At 45.2% G+C, this 18234-nt stretch overlaps 1 protein-coding gene across 1 annotated transcript in view; it reads right to left on the bottom strand.

Annotated features, from left to right (window-relative positions):
• LOC138176706 (interleukin-9 receptor-like) overlaps positions 1 to 18234 on the bottom strand; it is a 78403-nt gene that overhangs the window by 16786 nt on the left and 43383 nt on the right. The window contains exons 2-6 of the mRNA XM_069107524.1: positions 12308 to 12403; positions 11801 to 11912; positions 10772 to 10950; positions 8992 to 9131; positions 8326 to 8542 (exon numbers count right to left, since the gene is read on the bottom strand). Of these exons, the coding sequence (XP_068963625.1) occupies positions 8326 to 8542; positions 8992 to 9131; positions 10772 to 10950; positions 11801 to 11912; positions 12308 to 12392 (733 nt within the window). The 5' untranslated portion in view covers positions 12393 to 12403. The remainder of the gene's footprint in view (positions 1 to 8325; positions 8543 to 8991; positions 9132 to 10771; positions 10951 to 11800; positions 11913 to 12307; positions 12404 to 18234) is intronic.

Genomic DNA, 18234 nt, shown 5'->3' on the forward strand with positions numbered 1-18234 from the left:
TTTTTTTTTTTTTTTTTTTTTTTTTGCTTTTTGGAGGGGCAATTGGGATTAAGTGACTTGCCCAAGGTCACACAGCTAATAAGTGTTAAATGTCTGAGGCCAAATTTGAACTCAGGTCCTCCTGACTCCAGGGCCAATGCTCTATTTACTGCACCACCTAGCTGCCCCCTGGATAAGTTTCTTTATCTCTGTCTGCCTCAGCTTCCTCATCTCTAAAATGGGGATAATAATAGCATCATTCTCCTAGAGTTGTTGTGATGATAAAAAAAAGGTTATATGTATAAAATGTCTAGCCACCCTTGAAGTACTCCACAAATGCCAGCTGTTGCTACTATCAGAGAGTCTAGCAAAAAGCAGGCATTAAGACAGTAAGAATCTCATGGGTCTGTGCTTATTTCTAGAGCTCTCCAGGACAATGGGCTTTTTCTTTTTTTTTTTTTTTTGGAAGTAAGGGGAAAACATGCCTCTAAGGAGATGAGAGAATAAAAGTTCAGGCTCTGAAGATCTCCCCCTTGTTACGCCAGCTTGTCAGAGGGAGGAGGAGACACAGTGTCTGTACCACACAGCTAAACACAAACCACTTACTGTCTTATATCATCATCTTAACTCAGTATGTGGTCTTGTGTAAGGCAATTTATTTCTCTCTCTCTCTTTCTCTCTGTGGGCCTCAGTTTCCTCATCTGTAAAAGGGAGATAACTTAATATTGGAGAAATCTGTGTGGCTTCTCCGGACTGTTGTGGGCATAAAATGAGATCATGGACATGAGGGACACTGTGAGCCACGGAGTGCTTTGTAAATGTTTGGCTGATAGTCCTCGCAGATCACCTTGTCTCACAAAGAAGTGAGGGCGAATGCTGGGCATTTGTACAATTTTCCAAAGCATGTTCATTTTCACAATCTCATGCCATGCTCACGACAGTCCTTTGGGAAAAGTTGGGCAGAGGTTATGATCCCATTTTGCAGATGAAGAAACAGACATTCAGAGAAGTTAAGTGGCTTGCTAAGGACCATGAGGAGCAGTTAGGTGGTGCAGTGGATAGAACGCTAGGTTTGGAATCACAAGAGTTCAAGTCCAGCCTTAGACACTTAACCCTGTTTGCCTCCATTTCCTCATCTGCAAAATGAGCTGGAGAAGGAAATGGCAAGTCACTCCAGTATCTCTGCCAAGAAAACCCCAAATGGGGTCATGACTGAAAGCAAGAAGAACCATTCAGCTCAGTAAGGACTCCAACTCAGAGCCTGTAGCTCCAAGCCCTGTGCCCTTTCTGCTACACGGATGGATCCCCAGAGCCAGCCTTAGATGGGGACGGTTGGTTTTGAGCTGCTGCACAGACACATCCAACATGTCTTCTAATTCTTGTCTCCCTGGAACACTCGAGTATAGTGCTGGCCACATTTCTGGTGCTCAGGAAAGACTGACCAAGTTGAATGGAAATAATTTGAATTGAACTGGATGGGAGAGCAAGTGAGTGCAGACCCAAAAGAATTTTGGATTTGGAACCAGGAGAATTGGCTTCAAATCTCAACTCCGCTATTGGCTGTGTTGTGGTTCAGTCATTTCTGACCCTTTGGGACTTTTGGGATTTTCTTGGCAAAGATACCACAGTGGTTTGCCATTTCCTTCTCCAGCTCATTTGACAGATGAGGAAACTGAGGCAAACAGGGTTAAGTGACTTGCCCAGGGTCACACAGCTAATACGTGTCTGAGGCTGGATTTGAATTCAGGTCTCCCTGTCTCCAAGCCTAATGCATGTCTCAGGCCAGATCTGAGCTCAGGAAGATAAGTTTTCCAGATTCCCAGCCCAGTGCTCTATTCACTGAACCACTTAGCTGCCATATTTAGCTACGTAACTTTAGCAAGTCATTTAATTCTTTCTAGGCCTTGCTTTACTCCTCTCTAATAAAATGAAAGGGCTGAACTAGGTGATCTTAAAGGTCCCATGTTCTAAAGCCCATGATCCCATCAATTGAAATTCTAGCACTTTCCTTCTTTGGATTATTTCAAATTTATCCTGTCTATAGCTTGTTTGTACATAGTGGTTTGGTATGTTGTCTCCCTGGTTAGATGGTGAGTTCCTTGAGGGCAGGTACTGTCTTTTACCTTTCTTTGTATCTTGTATCCTTTAGCACAGTACCTGGCACACAGTGCTTCATAAATGCTTATTGACTGACTGAATAACTGGATCCTCCCTTTTTGAGCTCAAATAGTTGATAGTATGGAGTCACAATGAGCGACAGCCACAGCTCCAGGCTTTCTCTATTTCAGGCTCTAAGAAAAAACCTACCCCGTCCCCCTGTCCCTGGAATGCTCTCCCCACCCAAAAGGCGAAGACAAAAAGTGAAGGCTAAAGCTAGACCCGGAGAGAAATCGACACCCCTACAGTTAGGGCTGCTGTTTGAGCTTGTGGCTATTACTCTATGGGCCTCATTTGGCAGTCTGGCCACCCATCCAGGTTCTCGTTGCCTTCTGAATCCTGGCCAGCTCCAAGCCCCCTCCTTCCCACCTTGCAGGTGATACCCTACCCAACCCTGGCTGTATGCCAGGGTATAACAAGCAGTTCTCAGGGGCTTCTGAGCAAATCCTCCTCCCTCCAATTATCTTCTATTCTTGGCTTCTCCCTCCTCCCTCTCCCCAATTCTCCTGTCTTCTTAAATTGCCGTTTTCTTAAAACAGGAGAATGATAATAACAATAGCTCTCACAAACATGGGACTTTGCAAAGCACTTTCCACACAATGGTAAGTAATACAAGTATTATTGTTCCTATATTTCAAATGGGAAAACTTAGATTCAGAAAATTGAAAGGTTCAAAGAGCTACTAAGTGCTGGATTTGGGAATCTAACCATGGTCTCTGACCCTAGTCTTGGAAAGGCCACATGGAGCATTGGGGCTCTGGATTTGGAATTGAAAAGACATAGGTTCAAATCTCACCTCTTATACTCATTAGCTGTGAGACACTAGACAAGGTATTTAATGGCTCTGTGCCTCAGTTTCCTCATCTGTGAAATGAGTAAAATAAGGAAACTTTTAAGATTTCAGTCTATGATCTTTTCCTCTATACCATGTAAGACTCTCTTTCAAAGCAAGCTAGTGAATTCCTGGTAAGATTTGGTCTTGGGCCAAGACAAAAATCTGTTCTATTTTGACACAATAAAGCACTCAAGCATCAGCATAAAATTACATGTTGAGCCTGAGCTCCTCATGGTCTCCCACTGCTCTCAGTAACCGAATGGAGCCACAGATGCCTTCTATTAGTCTAAGGTAAGGGTGTGGAACCTGCGGCCTCAAGGCCCTCTAGGTCCTCAAGTGCAGCCCTTTGAATGAATCCAAACTTCACAGAACACATCCTTTTATTAAGGATTGAACCCTAAGGAGTTCATGATAGAGACAGCGACAACTCTTTATCTCCACGTGCTCCAGAGAGAGACCCTTCCCCTACAGGTGACCAACCACCTGGCCAAGGGGTCATGCTTGTGCCCCAGCTCATACACCTGGTGGAGGTAGGGGTCAGGAGTGGTCCTTATCAGCTAATGCCAACTACTGTGTTCAAGTCAGCTGTCAGCCTGTTGCAGCTGGGAACCAGTGCCAGCACTGAACAGGGGTTCTCTGCATTGTGCGAATCAGCTGCAGCCACAAATGCACACAAACCCATTCCTGAGCTCTGACTCACCAGGAATATCTGGGGATCTAGTGCCCTCAGCAGAGCTGAGCCCCAGTCAAAGTCAAGCCCGCTTAGAAATCAGGTCAGGAAACATGAAGAGATAAGAGCGAATCATAGTGCTAACAAGAATGCTCCCTTCTGGGTGCCCATCAATTGGGGAATGGCTGAACAAGTTGTGGTACATGCATGTTATGGAATACTATTGTGCTACAAGAAACGAGGAGCAGATGGACTTCATATTTACCTGGAGAGGCTTATACGAATTGATGCTGAGTGAGAAGAGTAGAACCAGGAGAAATTTGTACACAATTACAGACACAACCTATATGTGATGACCAACTCTGATAGACTGGACTCTTCTCAGCAATGCAGGGTTATGAGTCAAACCCAAAAGACTCATGATGGAGAGAGATGTCTACATCCAGAAAAAGAACTGCGATTGAACCCAGGTTGAAGCAAACTACCTGCCCTTTTTCGTCTTCTTGTATGGTTTTTGTTTCCTCTTCCCCATTGTTCATTCCATCTGTTACAATCCTTCTTTATAACCTGACTAATGCCTAATGTGAAAGTATCTGCAGATCCTATATTTGATTGTATGCCGCCATGGTGGGGGGGAGGGGGGAGGGAGGAAGAAAAAATTTGAAACTCAAGGAATTGTGGTAATGAATCTTGTAAACTAAAAGTAAACAAATTAATAAAGACCAAAAAAAAAAAAAAGAATGCTCCCTTCTGCAGCTCGTGGGCAGTCCCAACAGCTGCAGTTTCTCATGGGCACTGACTGGGAACGTAATAGCCAGCAGCCCCAAGTGGAGAACCAAAGAACTTGGCCCGGTGAGGTCCAAGGGATGCTACACACTGCACCATAAACTGATAAACTGACCTCTGGCTTGTGGTCTAGGGCAAAGAGCACCAGATTTGGAGACAGAGGCCATGGGTTTGAATTGTGCCTATACTACCTTGCTATGTGACCTTGAGCAAGTCACTGCTCTCTGTGCCCAATCCCCTCCCTGTAAAATGAGAGGACTGGGCTAAACAATCTCTAAGATGCCTCCCAGTTCCAAATTTATAAATCCCAACTCTGCAGAAACAGGATCTAGACAGTACTGAAGAGGAAATCTGAGGTAAGGAGACCTGAGTGGGTTTACCCATGATCCCAAAGGACCGACAACAAAGCATGCTACCCACCTCTCAACAGAGATGTGATGAGCTCAGGATGCAGAAGGAAACACAGCCAATACAGGAATTTGTTTGGCTTGACTATGCATGCTGGTTCTTGCTGTTGTTCATTTGTTTCAGTCATATCCAACTCTTTGTTACCCCATTTGGGGTTTTATTGGCAAAGACACTTGGAGTGGTTTACCATTTCCTTCTCCAGATCATTTGACAGATAAGGAAACTGAGGCAAGTAGGGTTAAATGATTTTCCCAGAGTCACACAGTTAATAAGTGTCTGAGGTCAGATTTGAACTCAGATCTTCCCTGACTCCAGGTCTGGTGCTTTATCTACTCCTGGCCTAACTACCCATGTTTGCTTCAATGTTGAATTATTTTTTTCAAGGTAGGGAGGCAATGTGGAAAGGAGAGAAAATACATGCTTGTTAATTTGAAAAGAGAATGAATTTTTTTTTTGCTTTTTTTTGGAGGAGGGAAGTCAGGGCAATTGGGGTTAAGTGACTTGCCCAAGGTCACACGGCTAGTCTTTGTGTTAAGTGTCTGAGGCTGGATTTGAACTTAGGTCCTCCTGACTCCAGGGCCAGTGCTCTATTCACTGCACCACCTAACCATACCGAGAATGAATTTTTTAAAAAAGAGATGAGTGTAAGTTCTGGCACTGATACTATCTACAGGTTGACTGATTGATTGTATTGCCTTGGGCAAGTCCTTTCACTTTTGTGAGCCCAGATTTCTTCATCTCTAAAACGGATAAAGGGGTAGAGGAAGTAGACTAAGTGATATTCAGGCTGCCTTCTAGTTCTAACACCGGCACTTCTACTTTCCTACTTTCAGTTCCCTTCTCTGAAAAATGGGGATGACACTTTTATGGTCAACCCCATAGGATTATGGTGAGGCTCCCCCCAACGAGTAGCTAATGACTGCTCAGATGATCTCCCATCCACGGATATAGCTGATCTGCACCTAGTGGTTCACATTTTGTCTCCTCCATTAGAACGTGAGCTCCGTGAAGGAAGCGGCTGTTTTGACCTTCGATTGTGTACCCCAGTACTTAGAACAGGCACTTAATAAATGTCTGTTGATTGACTGACTAACTGCCTGCCTGACAAGATATTTTGTAAACCATTAAGTGCTGATGTTATTATTAGACTGGTGATGAACCCTGTGGTTCTGGCTATTTTAATGCAGCCTGCTGTAAGGAATGATGGGTTTGATGAAAGAGGAAGCCCGAGGATGCCCTAAGGCCGGACCACAAATAGCAAGACACAGTGAGGTATAGTGCAAAGAGCGTCATTTTCAGTCAAGATCTCAGTCCTGAGACTTGGTTTGGCCCAGCTCAAGATCAGAGCTGGCCCTGGGGTTCACAACCAGCCTCTGATAAGGGCTGGCCTACGGGACTCTGGGCAAGTCACTTAATCTCAGTCTGAGTCATTCTTCATCAGCAAAATGAGGATGATAATGGTACCTGTCTCCCAGGGCTGTCATGAGGATGAGATAATATTTGTAATGCACTTTGCAATGCAAAAACATTATAAAAATGCTAGCTATGTGACCTTGGACAAGTCACTTAACATCTGTGGATCTCACTATATAAAATGAGAAAAATCAGACTATGGATGACCTTTATGGTCCCTTCCAACTCTCAGTCCCATGACCTTATAGTAATAACAAGGGAACACGCCCCCCACCCCAAACTGCTAAGCCAGAGCCAGAGTGCACTCACCCACCATGCAATGTGCCCCAGGCCATCAGAACAGGAGGGTTCCCTGATCACTCTTTGTATACTTCGATGAGACTGGGTTTTTTTGTGTTTTTTTTTCTCTTTTATTTTTTTTGGAGGGCAACTGGGGTTAAGTGACTTGCCCAAAGTCACACAGCTAGTAAGTGTGTTAAGTGTCTGAGGCTGGATTTGAACTCAGGTCCTCCTGACTCCAGGGCTGGTGCTCTGTTCACTGCACCACCTAGCTGCCCCAAGCACCACCAAGCCACCCCGAGACCATCTTTCAGTAAGGTGGCCCATGCTGTGGCCCTCCCAAGATAGATTGACAGGTAAGGGAGGGGAGGGGGGAGATTATTGATTTGTCCTCTATGAACACAAAGCTGACCTCCACAATCAGCAAGCTTTTGCTGAGGACTTATATGCATGCTGGACACTAATTTGCCATGTTCAAGATACTGAAAATTTGTAAAACAAAATAGAATGAATGACTTTGGGCGACCAGCTATAACTATCTCTGAACAGAATACCTGATCTGTCCTACTTGAGATGCTGGAAGTTTCCTGACTTGAAACTCTAAGGCATCAGTACAAAGGGGGAGAAACCATACGGCTTTAGAGTCTAAAGGAAACTTAGAGATGGCCCGATTTTACATTGGAAAATGGGAGCTCTGAGGGCAGATGTGACTTGCCCGAGGTAAAGTCAGTGGCAAGGCTTGGAAAGTAAGCCAGATCTTCCCCGTTTCCATCAAGTTGTCATCTTAGACAAGAAGTTTTTTACGTTCCCATGAGTCATCAGTATTCCTTCTTAACTTGGCAAATGATCATGTATAAACTTACCCATTTACATATTATATCCTCCTCCCGCCATTAGAATGTAAGCTCCTTGAAGGAAAGGACCGTTTTCTATTCGCAGTGCCTAGCACAGTGCCTTCCATACACTAGGTACTTAATAACATAATAATACAGTAGGCACTTAATAAGTGTATATTGCAAGACAGTTCCAAAGGACTTATGATGAAAAATGCTATCCACCTGCAGAGAAAGAACTGAAAGAGTCTGAATACAAATTGAAGCATCTTTTTTTACTTATTTTTCTGGGGTTTGGGTTTGGCTTTTTCAGTCTGTACTTTCTTTTGCAACATGGCTAATATGGAAATATGTTTTGTGTGACTATATTTGCATTATCCATATCAAAGTGTCTGACTTTTCAAGGAGGGGGAAGGGAAAAAAAGGAAGGAGGGAATTTGGAACTCAAAAATTATTTTTAAAAAAATGTTAAGGGGGCAGCTAAGTGGTACAATGGATAGAGCACCAGCCCTGTAGTCAGAGGAACCTGAGTTCAAGTCTAGCCTCGGATACTTACTAGCTATGTGACCCTGGGCAAAGTCACTTAACCCTGACTGACTCCCCCAAAAAATGTTTAAAAAAATTGTTTTTACATAAAATTGAGAAAAAATGAAATAAAAACATTCTAAAAAAAGATAAGTGTTTCCTGAGTTACTTTTGACCCTGACTCTCAGTCTCTTTCCTCAACATCACCATGCCCCTACCCCTACAGCTAGGGAAAACTGGTGGGAGCTTGGGCACAAGGACTTTGTTCCCCTGAGTGGGTAAAAGGAGTTCTACTCTTTTCTGGACATCAGTTGTGCCAAGGAATGAAGGACCTGTCCCAGGAGCATTAGGAGAAAACAGAAGCTCTCCATGTTCCCACGGGTTAGAAAGGAGACTCACAGCCTGGGAAGTGACCAGGACAGCAGCAGCAGCTCACCTACCTAGAGAGTTAGGAGACCGGAACTGCAGGACTGGACTCCACTCGCTCCATTGGCTCCTATATCTGAAATCTTCTTCCTCCTTACCCAAAGGTTCACCTATTTCCTGGGAGCCTAGGCGACAGCGCAGCCGGGCCTCGTAGGTCAAACCAGGGCTAAACTCGAAGGCTTCAATGGTGGCCTCGGTCACCCCCTCAATGTGATCTTTATGTCTTGCCCGCTGTGGGGGATTCATACACATGTCAGTGGGCAGGCCTGAAGCTCATATCTGACAAAATATTTTGTAAATCTGAGAGCCTCGATCCTGGGCCTCCATAGTCCTACCCCCCATAGGCCCAGTCTGTGTGGAATGTGACTATCTCCCAGACCATTCCTGCCTTATAGCAATCATAGTCTTGGACTCCTGGGCCTTTGAGTCAGGATGTCTGTCTTAGGTTGGCAGTGTTTAGATTGCAGGGGCTGGGTCCATGCCTGCTTCTCTGGGTCAGGTACCACACAGTTTGGGTGCTAAAGAAAGGCTTAGGGGAAAGGAGTGGGATGTTGGGCTTGGTCTGTAAGCAGGCTAGAGAGGCTAGGAAAGACTCCTTATGTCCGAGACACCCCCGCCCAATAGGCTTCCCAAGCTGGGGGAATTGGGGGATGCTAACACATCTAGGTCAGCATCCTTACCTCCCAGGCTTCCCCAGGCTGCCTCAAGGCCAGTTCATAGCTGAGGGACCTGTACAGCTCTTCGATCGGAGGGTTCCAGGAAATGATGCAGCCTCTAGAGCTGACATTGCTTTGCAGGTTGGAGGGAGGATCGAGCTTGACTGGAACAGAAAGAACCCAGTTGAATCTGGGCCTGAGATCTCCCGAAGGCTGTCAGGGGCTACCTCTGACTAGCTGGTTGGGATGGAGAAACTGAGCAGGCATAGGCAGGCCCTTTTCAGATCAGGAGTTCCCATCCCCCCCACCCCCACCCCAGTCCCACCTTCCAAAAGCTCAACAGTGACAGAGGGTGCCAGATAGGGGCCAGGATCACAGAGATGGCAAAGAGGCAAAGATTGATCAGGAAAGATGCCAGTCAGGGCAGGTGCCCTGAAAAAATCCTAGGGATGGAAGGAGCCAAAAGAGGTCACCTCTTCCAATTATCTACCTTAATGTAAGGCTGGAGAATCTTTCCTTAAGAATCTGCAGAAATTCCAAAAAAATAAAAAAGAAAGAAAAGAATCTACAGAATTGGGGTGGTTAGGTGGCACAGAAAATAGAGCACCAGCACTGAATTCAGGAGGGCCTGAGTTCAAATCTTGCCTCAGACACTTGACACTTAACTAGTGTGTGCCCTTAGGCAAGTCACTTAACCCCAATTGCCCTGCGTTCCCTCCTCTAAAAAAAGAACCTTTTTTTTTGGAGGGCAATTGGGGTTAAGTGACTTGCCCAAAGTCACATGGCTAGTAAGTGTGTCAAGTGTTTGAGGTCAAATTTGAACTCAGGTCCTCCTGACTCCAGGGCCAGTACTCTATTCACTGTGCCACCTAGCCACCCCCAAAAAAGAATCTTCAGAAAGGAGGCACTAAGGCTTCTGTTGGTGACGTTGATCCCTTCATTGTAGGAAGCTTTTGATTTTCCTGTGTCTAACCGAAGACCTTAAACTAATTCTCTCCTGTCTGATCCTCCACAGACACTGAGAACAGTGGCTCCTGGTCATCCAGCCCAGCCACCTCCATAAAGGAAGGGTCCTAAGAGGATCTTGTTCCCTCATACTGCCGGCAAGTTGTTAATTGCTCCCCAACCCCTTGTTTTCTCCCTTCCCAGGGGACATAGAACTGTGTCTGCTCCAGGTCTTTCCTCCAAAACCTGATCTCCAGTCTGATTCTGAACAGACACCCCAGACTTGCTCCTAACTCTAGGGCTTTCTTTGCAAAGCTGAAGCAGGACAGGCAAGGCAACTAGGGGATAAGAAAGCCCCATGCCTATGAAGGCTAAGAGGTTGTAACATGGCTCTTTCAAGGCAGTGGGTCCAAGCCCATCTTGCTTGCAGCTGCCCACTGAGATGTCTGATACAACAACGTTTTATTTTTCTTTGTCATTGAATTTGTTTGTTTGTTTGAGACCAGGTCTTCTTATCTCAGCTGGGTGCTGATAATTATGGAAGCTTTAACCTCCTCCATTTTTCCACCCTGGGCTGGTTCATATTTCCTCAGACAACCTGGCCATTCACTCCTACGGATTTACCTTTTTAATGCCAGACTTGGTGTCAGCACCCAATCAGCTTTAGCCCTACTCTCAGGACTCCCAAACTCAAGTGATCCATCAGCCTCAGCCTCCCCCAGGAGCGGAGATTACAGGCATGCACTACCATACTCAGCAGCTAGCACATCACTGTTCCTGAAGGCTAGAAGGTTTCCTTTCCTGGAATACCCAATACTCCCCTCCCATCCCTCCAATCCTGGAGTAGGAAAGCACTCACTATTCCTCCTGGGAAGATACTGGGGGTCCAACAGATACACCAGGCTGGCTCCAGATACACCGCCATGGAAAGTGATGGTGAACTCATCGAATACTGTCAGTACTTTGTCTGGTGGGAGTTCTACTGTGCAGGTACCCATCTCAAGGATGCAGCTATAGTTTTCATGTGGTTCCAAGTTGCTGCAAAACACAAGCGTGGAGGGAGTGGGCGAGTTAAATGTAAGAGGAACACTCCCTTAACAGAATACAGATGCCCCGGTTCTTCATCCTTGGCCTTGGGACCTAGGCCTTCCCTTCCTCTCCACCTCCCCTGAACCTATGGGTGTTCCCTGATACTCTAGCCTATACTGATCTCCTCCTCTGACCTTTAGTTACAAGGGATATGAAAAACTAATGAGCCATGGTCCCTGCCTCAAGAAACTTCAAGTCTTAAAGAAGATCGGAATGAAACAAGGATGTGAATAACTACAATGAAGGTGACCATGTGACTAAGTCCATAAAAGAGGGACAAGAAAGGGTGCTATGAGAATGCAGAAGGTGGAGAGATCAATGCATTGCATGTAGAACTGCAAGGGTGCTTAGATATCATCCAATACAACTCCATCTTGCAAGTGAGAAAATGGAGGCCTAGAAGAAGTGACTTGTCTAAGGTCACACAGGCAGGAAGAAGTAAAGTCAGTATTCAAATCCTTCTCCTTTGACTCCATCCCACCCCACTGCCTGGAGAAGGTAGCATTAGAGCTAGGCTTTCTATACATACATAAACAGACATTTGTCTTTCCCAGAAATCCTGACCTAGTAAGTGCTCAGTAAAGACTTGCTGATTGGCTGTTAATGTTCACTAAGCACCCCCACTGACCAAGTTAGGAATTGTCCTGACTGGCCCTGGATCTGTCCTAGGATCCTAGGAGGGAGAAAGTATCCTTCCCTTCCAAACCCTCCCTAAAACTGGTACCTGGGCCAAGAAGTCAATATTCCCCAGAGTCATGGCTGGGACCTTCCCCCTTCCATTGGCCTGCTTAGGTCTTACCTGGTGAAGAGGAGCTGATGGACTCTGTCTTGTCTTGGCAGGGTGGTAGTCCAACTACAGTGGATCGTAGTTATGTAATTATTGACGCAGGTCAAGGCTCCAAGCTGCTGAGCTGCAGTAGGGAGGGAGCAGGGAAGGTCTTTAGCTGGAGTCTTATTCTCCACAACCCTCTTTCATTGGCCCCCAGGGGTAGGAGAGGACCCTATTGCCTGAGAGTCAATTCTGAGATAGGGGCCCTGGGGAGCTGCATGGTGGGAAGCAACTCCTCCTTCCACCTTCAAAGCCTGAAGAGTACTCAGGCAACCAAGGGCTCTATCCAGTTAGAGCAAGTCCATGAAGGAAGAATTATAGAAGATGCCATAGTTTCCTATGGAATGAGGGATGAGGTAAAAGGAAGATGGGAAGAAGGGCTCTAAGGGGTAAACTTTAGCTCCCTGAGGCAGCAGCATCTGAGTGCAAACTGGATCACCCCCCCACCCACCCCCCGCCCTCAGCCCCACTCCTCACCTCTTCTTTCCCCTCCACTAAAGGACACCACACAGAACCAGGTGAAGAGCTGTACACTGAAGGCTCTTTTCCCAGAAATGCCCATGAAACATGGCCCTGAAACGGAAACAACTGTTTCAACTCAGTGAACATTTATCAGGTGCAAGGAACTGTCCTGGGTTCTGAGAGCTACAAAGATGAAAAAAGAAACAGCCATTGCCTTCAAACACTTTACAATCTAATAGGAAGAATAAGTGGACACAGAGGAGGTAGAAAGTGATGGGACAAAGGATATAGCTAGACAAACTGCCCTGGGAAAATCTGTGGAGGGAAGAGATATTTTCACCTGGGAAGATGAAGGAAGGCTTTATGGAGGAGTTGGTACCTAAGCTGAGTCTTGGAGGGAGAGAAGGATCAGAACTGGCAGAAATGAGGAGAGTGAGGTACATGTCTGAGGGTTAGCCTTCATAAACAAGGAGGGAGAAACAGCGTGTAGTCCAGCTTGACTAGAGATAGGCAAGAGAGGAAGAGGAGGTAAAGAATAGATTAGAGAAGGCGAGATTAGTGACAGGGAGATCACCTAGCAGGTGGTTATAGTAATCCAGGGGAGAGATGATGAAGACTGGCGTTAGTGCAGTGGCAGTGTGAGGGGACAGGAGCAGACTGCTGTTGTTGCTGTTCATCCTTCATTCTCAAAGAAGACCAATGACGTCAGGAGGGTGATGTCTTGACTTGCAAGTGAATTGGATTTAAGTGAGTCAGGGCTGTGCAAAGTCATCAGCCTCAGTCTCTCCTCCAGAGTCATTGGAGTCCAGTGGCAAGACAAAGGTCAGGACAATTGGAGATGACCCCAAGAGGAGCAGACACATGCAAGGAGGCAGAATGGGTAGAGCAGAAATGAACATTAGAGATCAACTTCTCCAACACCCTCGTATGCATATGATTAGACTGTATGTAGAGGCAGAGAGGGATGGATGTAGGAGTATCAAATGTGCTGAGGTTTTGACCCTGGGTAACTGGAAGGATGGGGTGCTACCCACTTGAAGAGGAAAGCTGGAGGAGGCTGCCAGTCCAAAATAATCTTGCCAAAATAGTGTTCCTAAAGTATAGCTCTAACAATGTCTCAGACCCCCAATTTAAAAACTGCCTCAAGGGTAAGGGAAAATGGTTACAATGGAGGGGAAGAACAGGAAGTCAAAAGGGAATGGGTCAACCTTATTCTCATTGAATTTGGCTTAGGGAGGTAATGACATACACACTAAATAGGGTATCTCACCCTACAGGAGAGTAGGGGGGAAGGGGATGAGAGGGGGGATGATGGAAGGGAGGGTAGGCTGGGGGGGAGGGAAAGTTGGAAGCACCCACTTTTGAAAAGGGACAGGATCAAAGTAGAGAATAGACCAAGTGGGAGGTGGGATAGGGGATAGTCTTTTACAATATATCTACTATGGAAATGTTTTGCATAGCTACACATGTACAACCTATATTGAATTGCTTATCTTCCCAGTAAAGGTGGGTGACAAGGGAGGAAGGGAATGAATCTGGAATTCAAAGTTTTAAAATTAAATGTTTAAAAAATATACACACACACACACACATATATATATATATATATATATATATATATATATATACTATTATCAATATTATTTTACATGTAAATAGGAAATAAGATATACAGGCACTGGGGCATAGAGACCCACTGGAAAGTCGGAGGGGGTATGGGAGAAGATATGGGAGAGAGCAGATTGGAGGAGGGGATATCCTGTGGGACTGCTATTTTGGGGGGGGTGGAGAGGGGAAAAACAGAGAGAAAATTTGTAACTCAAAATCTTGCAGAAATAAACGATGTAAACTAGAAGTTAATAAAGCATTTGATAAAAAAAAATTTTTTAATTGCCTCTAGGGTCATATGTAAAATTTTCACTCAGCTTGGCATTCAAGTCCCTTTACCATTTGACCCAACTTTCCATTCCAGACTCTCCTTGCCCCACTCCCTTTCATGCCCTTAATGTTCTAGTCAAAATGAACTCTTAGGCAACCAGCCCCTGAGTTCTCCCACATGGCACCCAGTCTCTTGTCAGAGAACAGTAGAGAGGCAGGCTGGTACAGTGGGAAAATAATCTGCACTAGCAAAAGAACTTGCATTTCTGGGATGGAGGTCTAACTTTGCTACTTTGACTTGCTGTCTAGCCTGGGAGCTATCACATTTCCATCTCTCTAAACCTCAATTTCCTCATCTACAAAATAGGGAGGGTAATCTCTACTCTGTCTACTTCACAGGGCATATCATGTGAATTAGATGAGATGATATATGTAAAATAAGCAGCAAAACACTGGGTAAATATGAGCTACCATCATCACCATGGGTTAGATTTCTGAAGACTGGGATAGTTAACCATCCAGCACCCACTGCAATTCATCAGGAAGTTCTCCTCTTCCATCTTCTCCCCAGTGAGGGAGAAAGTGGCTGCTTTCCCTCCCAGTCTAATTCTCTAATTCAATTACAGTTATTACTTCCACATCACAACATTCCCATCAAGGTTTCAGTATATAACAGGTTGGCATAAGAAATTAAATGGGAATTTGGGCGGAGTTTTGCAGAAGCTGCAGACAACACCCAAAGGCCAGCAGACAACACAGAGCCTATGACCGAATGCTTAAAACCCAAATTTTACAATAAGGTACTATAAAACACCCCATAAAAGAAAATGAAAAAATTCAAACTTATCCAGTAGGAAGGAAGGAAGGAACAAAAAAATTTTAGTCAGATTTTCCAGATTGGGGGGGGGGGCAGGGAGGGGGGGGGGGGCACCATGTCCCTCACTCCTTCAACGTGGAAGGGATAATAACTAAGCAATAAAACTAATTGAACACAGGCTGTGCTGAGTGCTAGTACTACAAAGGCAAAAGGGCAACAGTCCCTAGTCTCATTGAGTTTATACCGTACAGGAAGGGACTTTAAAGGGATCATCTAATCTAACCCCTTCATTTTGCATATAGGGGAAACTGAGGCCCAGAGAAAGGAAGCAACTTGTCAAGTTTACAATAGAACTAGGACCATAACCCAAATCTACTGATTCTCGGGCTGTGGTACTTCCCACTATTGCACTGCCTCCACTATTCCCCTATTCATTCCTACAATGAAGGAGATCTCATTTCTGACAAAGGAACTGTTGCAGAAACACCACCCACCACCTATATTTTCTCTCTCTCTCTCTCTCTCTCTCTCTCTCTCTCTGTGTGTGTGTGTTTCTCTCCTACCTCTCTCCCCTCCATCTCTCCCTGTCTCTGTCTCTCTCTCTCTGTCTCTTTCTCTCTCCCCCACACCAACCACGATTATGTGTATCTAGAGAGACTGGAATTATAGCACATGGTTTATCAGTTCTGGAAGAGACATTAGTACATAGGCCATAGACAATCTGGACTAGAAGCACTGGAACATTTAATACTCCCAAGAGGAAAAAGGGACCCTCTCAGGCTATAGAAGAAGAAATTGAGGTTTAGCTTCCTCTTGTCTCATCCAAGGAGTTACACAGTAATTGCCTGGCAAAGCCAAGACAAACTTAAGTCTCCAGGTCATAGTTCACTGTTCCTTCTTGCAAAGGGGAGATCCTATTTCTGTCTGGTTTTTGGAACAAAAGGAAGAGGCTTCTAGTCAGTATGACTGAGTTACCCTATGCTTCAGTGTAAACTCAGAGGGCTTCTGGAGTGCTAGGAATCCGGGCTGATCTCTCAATGTGCCTCCAGGATAGGAGGGTGCAGGAAGTGCCCCTGAGAAAGGGGAGCTGGGGTGGGGGACTGGGTCAGGAAGTACTACAGGGGAGAAGCTTAGTGGGGGCGAGCATTTGAGAGCTGCCATCGGCTCATCAGTCTTTCAAGATGTTACCATGATAGCCCTAGGGTGCGACTGAACTTATTTGCTTGTTATATAAGTTTGATGATGCTGAGTGATAAGGGGCATGTGGGTGACAGAAAAACAAACACTAAGAGGCAAACTCATCAAGCCCCGAGACGCAGGACCTATGACACAGTTCCAGGCACCTCCAGAGCTTGTTTCTGCCCTTCCAAGCAGAATGACTCTGAAGAAGTCACTCAGATTCTTCCTTGGTTTCTTTCTTTGTAAAACAAAGGGGTTGGAGGAGAGGATCTCTAATGGCCCTCCTTGCTCTGACATTCAATGCTTTGTGTTCTCAAGTGCCTTCCCAGCTCTGACACTATGACAAATTAATAGTCTTAGTCTGTAGATAGCATACCCATTAATCAATCAATCAAATAAGTTTTTAGTAAATTCCTACCATGGACAAGATGTTGTGCTAGGTATTGAAGATGCAAAGGCAAAAATGAATTCACCCCAGCCTTCAAGGGCTTTACACTCTAATAGGGAAAACAAGACATACCTAGATAAGTAAATAAAACAAAATTATTTCAGGGAGTGCATTAACAACTAGAAAAACCAAGAAAAGCCTCTTGTACAAGGTAACACTGGAGATGAGCCTTAAAGGGAACTGGGGATTCCAAGAGGCAGAGTTGAGGAGTTCATCCTAGGCATAAGGGACAGCCTATACAAAGGTCTGGAGGTGGAAGATGAAACGTCCAGTCTGAAGAACAGCAAAAAGACCATTTGGATGGAACATAGGGTCACTGGAGAGAATGTTGGGAAATCACATTACTGGAAAGATGGGATGAATCAATCACCATTCATTAAGTGCCTAATATGTTCTGGGCAGACTGTGAAAAGACATTCAATGTTAAACAGATGAGTTTGTACTTGATCCTGGAAGCAATATATGGCCCCTAAAGCATTTTGAACAGGAGAGTAACATGGTCAGACCTTCCAGTACTTTAGGAATCACTATTTGGCAGCTGTGTGGAGGAGAGATCAGAGAAGGTGCAGGAATAACCATTAAGAAGCTATTGTGAGGTAGCACAACAAGTAAGAGCACCAGCCCCAGTGTTGGGATGACCTGGGGATCGAATCCAGGCTCAGATACTTACCACCACACCCAGAAATAACTGGCCATGTAACCTTGAGCAAGTTACTTAGCCCCAATTGCTTAAAAAAAAAAAAAGAAGCTATTGTGAGGGCAGCTAGATGGCAAAGTGGATAGAGCACCAGCCCTTGTAGTCAGGAGGACTTGAGTTCAAATATGGCCTTAGACACTTGCTAGCTGTGTGACCCTGGGCAAGTCACTTAACCATGACCGCCTCCAAAAAAGAAACAACCCCCAAACCAAGCTATTGTGAGAGTCCAGGTGACAGATGATAAAAGCCCGGGGTGAAAGTATGGTTATGTGGGTATGAGAGCTGGGTGATTGAAGGAAGGTGAGCAAGAGGGGGCAGGGAGGGAAAGTAAAGCTTGATGCTGTTGAGCACAAGGAAGAAAGATAGAAATAAGGACCACTCAGGTCCATGTGTCCCTCAGCATGAATAGCCAGTGGAATGGGGAGAGGAAAAAGGAAAAGAAATTATTATAGTAACTGAGTGGGGACCAAGAAAAAAAATTAGGGACGCATCTGAAAACCTCTTGTCAAAACTGCATTAGACCTAAAACAGGGGTGTGCACTAATTGTAATGAGGGGGTCCACTTTTCCAGCCATGCATGGCTAGGTTTAAACAATGCAATACAGTTTTCTCACAATTCCCAAAATTAAATTGTAATTGTAACAGGTGACTAATTGTAATGACCAGTTTTGGCTCCAGAGGAGAGATGAAGAAGGACCTCCTTGCTGTCAGTAGAAAAGTGGGGGCAGGGGCAGCTAGGTGGTGCAGTGAATAGAGCACCAACCCTGGAGTCAGTTGGACCTGAGTTCAAATCCAGCCTCAGACACTTGACACATTTACTAGCTGTGTGACCTTGGGCAAGTCACTTAACCCCAATTGCTTCACCTTTCCCATTCCAAAAAAAAAAAGTGGTGGCATTATGAGTATAAAATATTGCTGCACTG

The sequence above is a fragment of the Petaurus breviceps genome, unplaced genomic scaffold (assembly GCF_028583685.1).
Source record: "Petaurus breviceps papuanus isolate PSGF00001 unplaced genomic scaffold, PetGlider_PUasm1.0 138, whole genome shotgun sequence".
Classification (NCBI taxonomy): domain Eukaryota; kingdom Metazoa; phylum Chordata; class Mammalia; order Diprotodontia; family Petauridae; genus Petaurus; species Petaurus breviceps.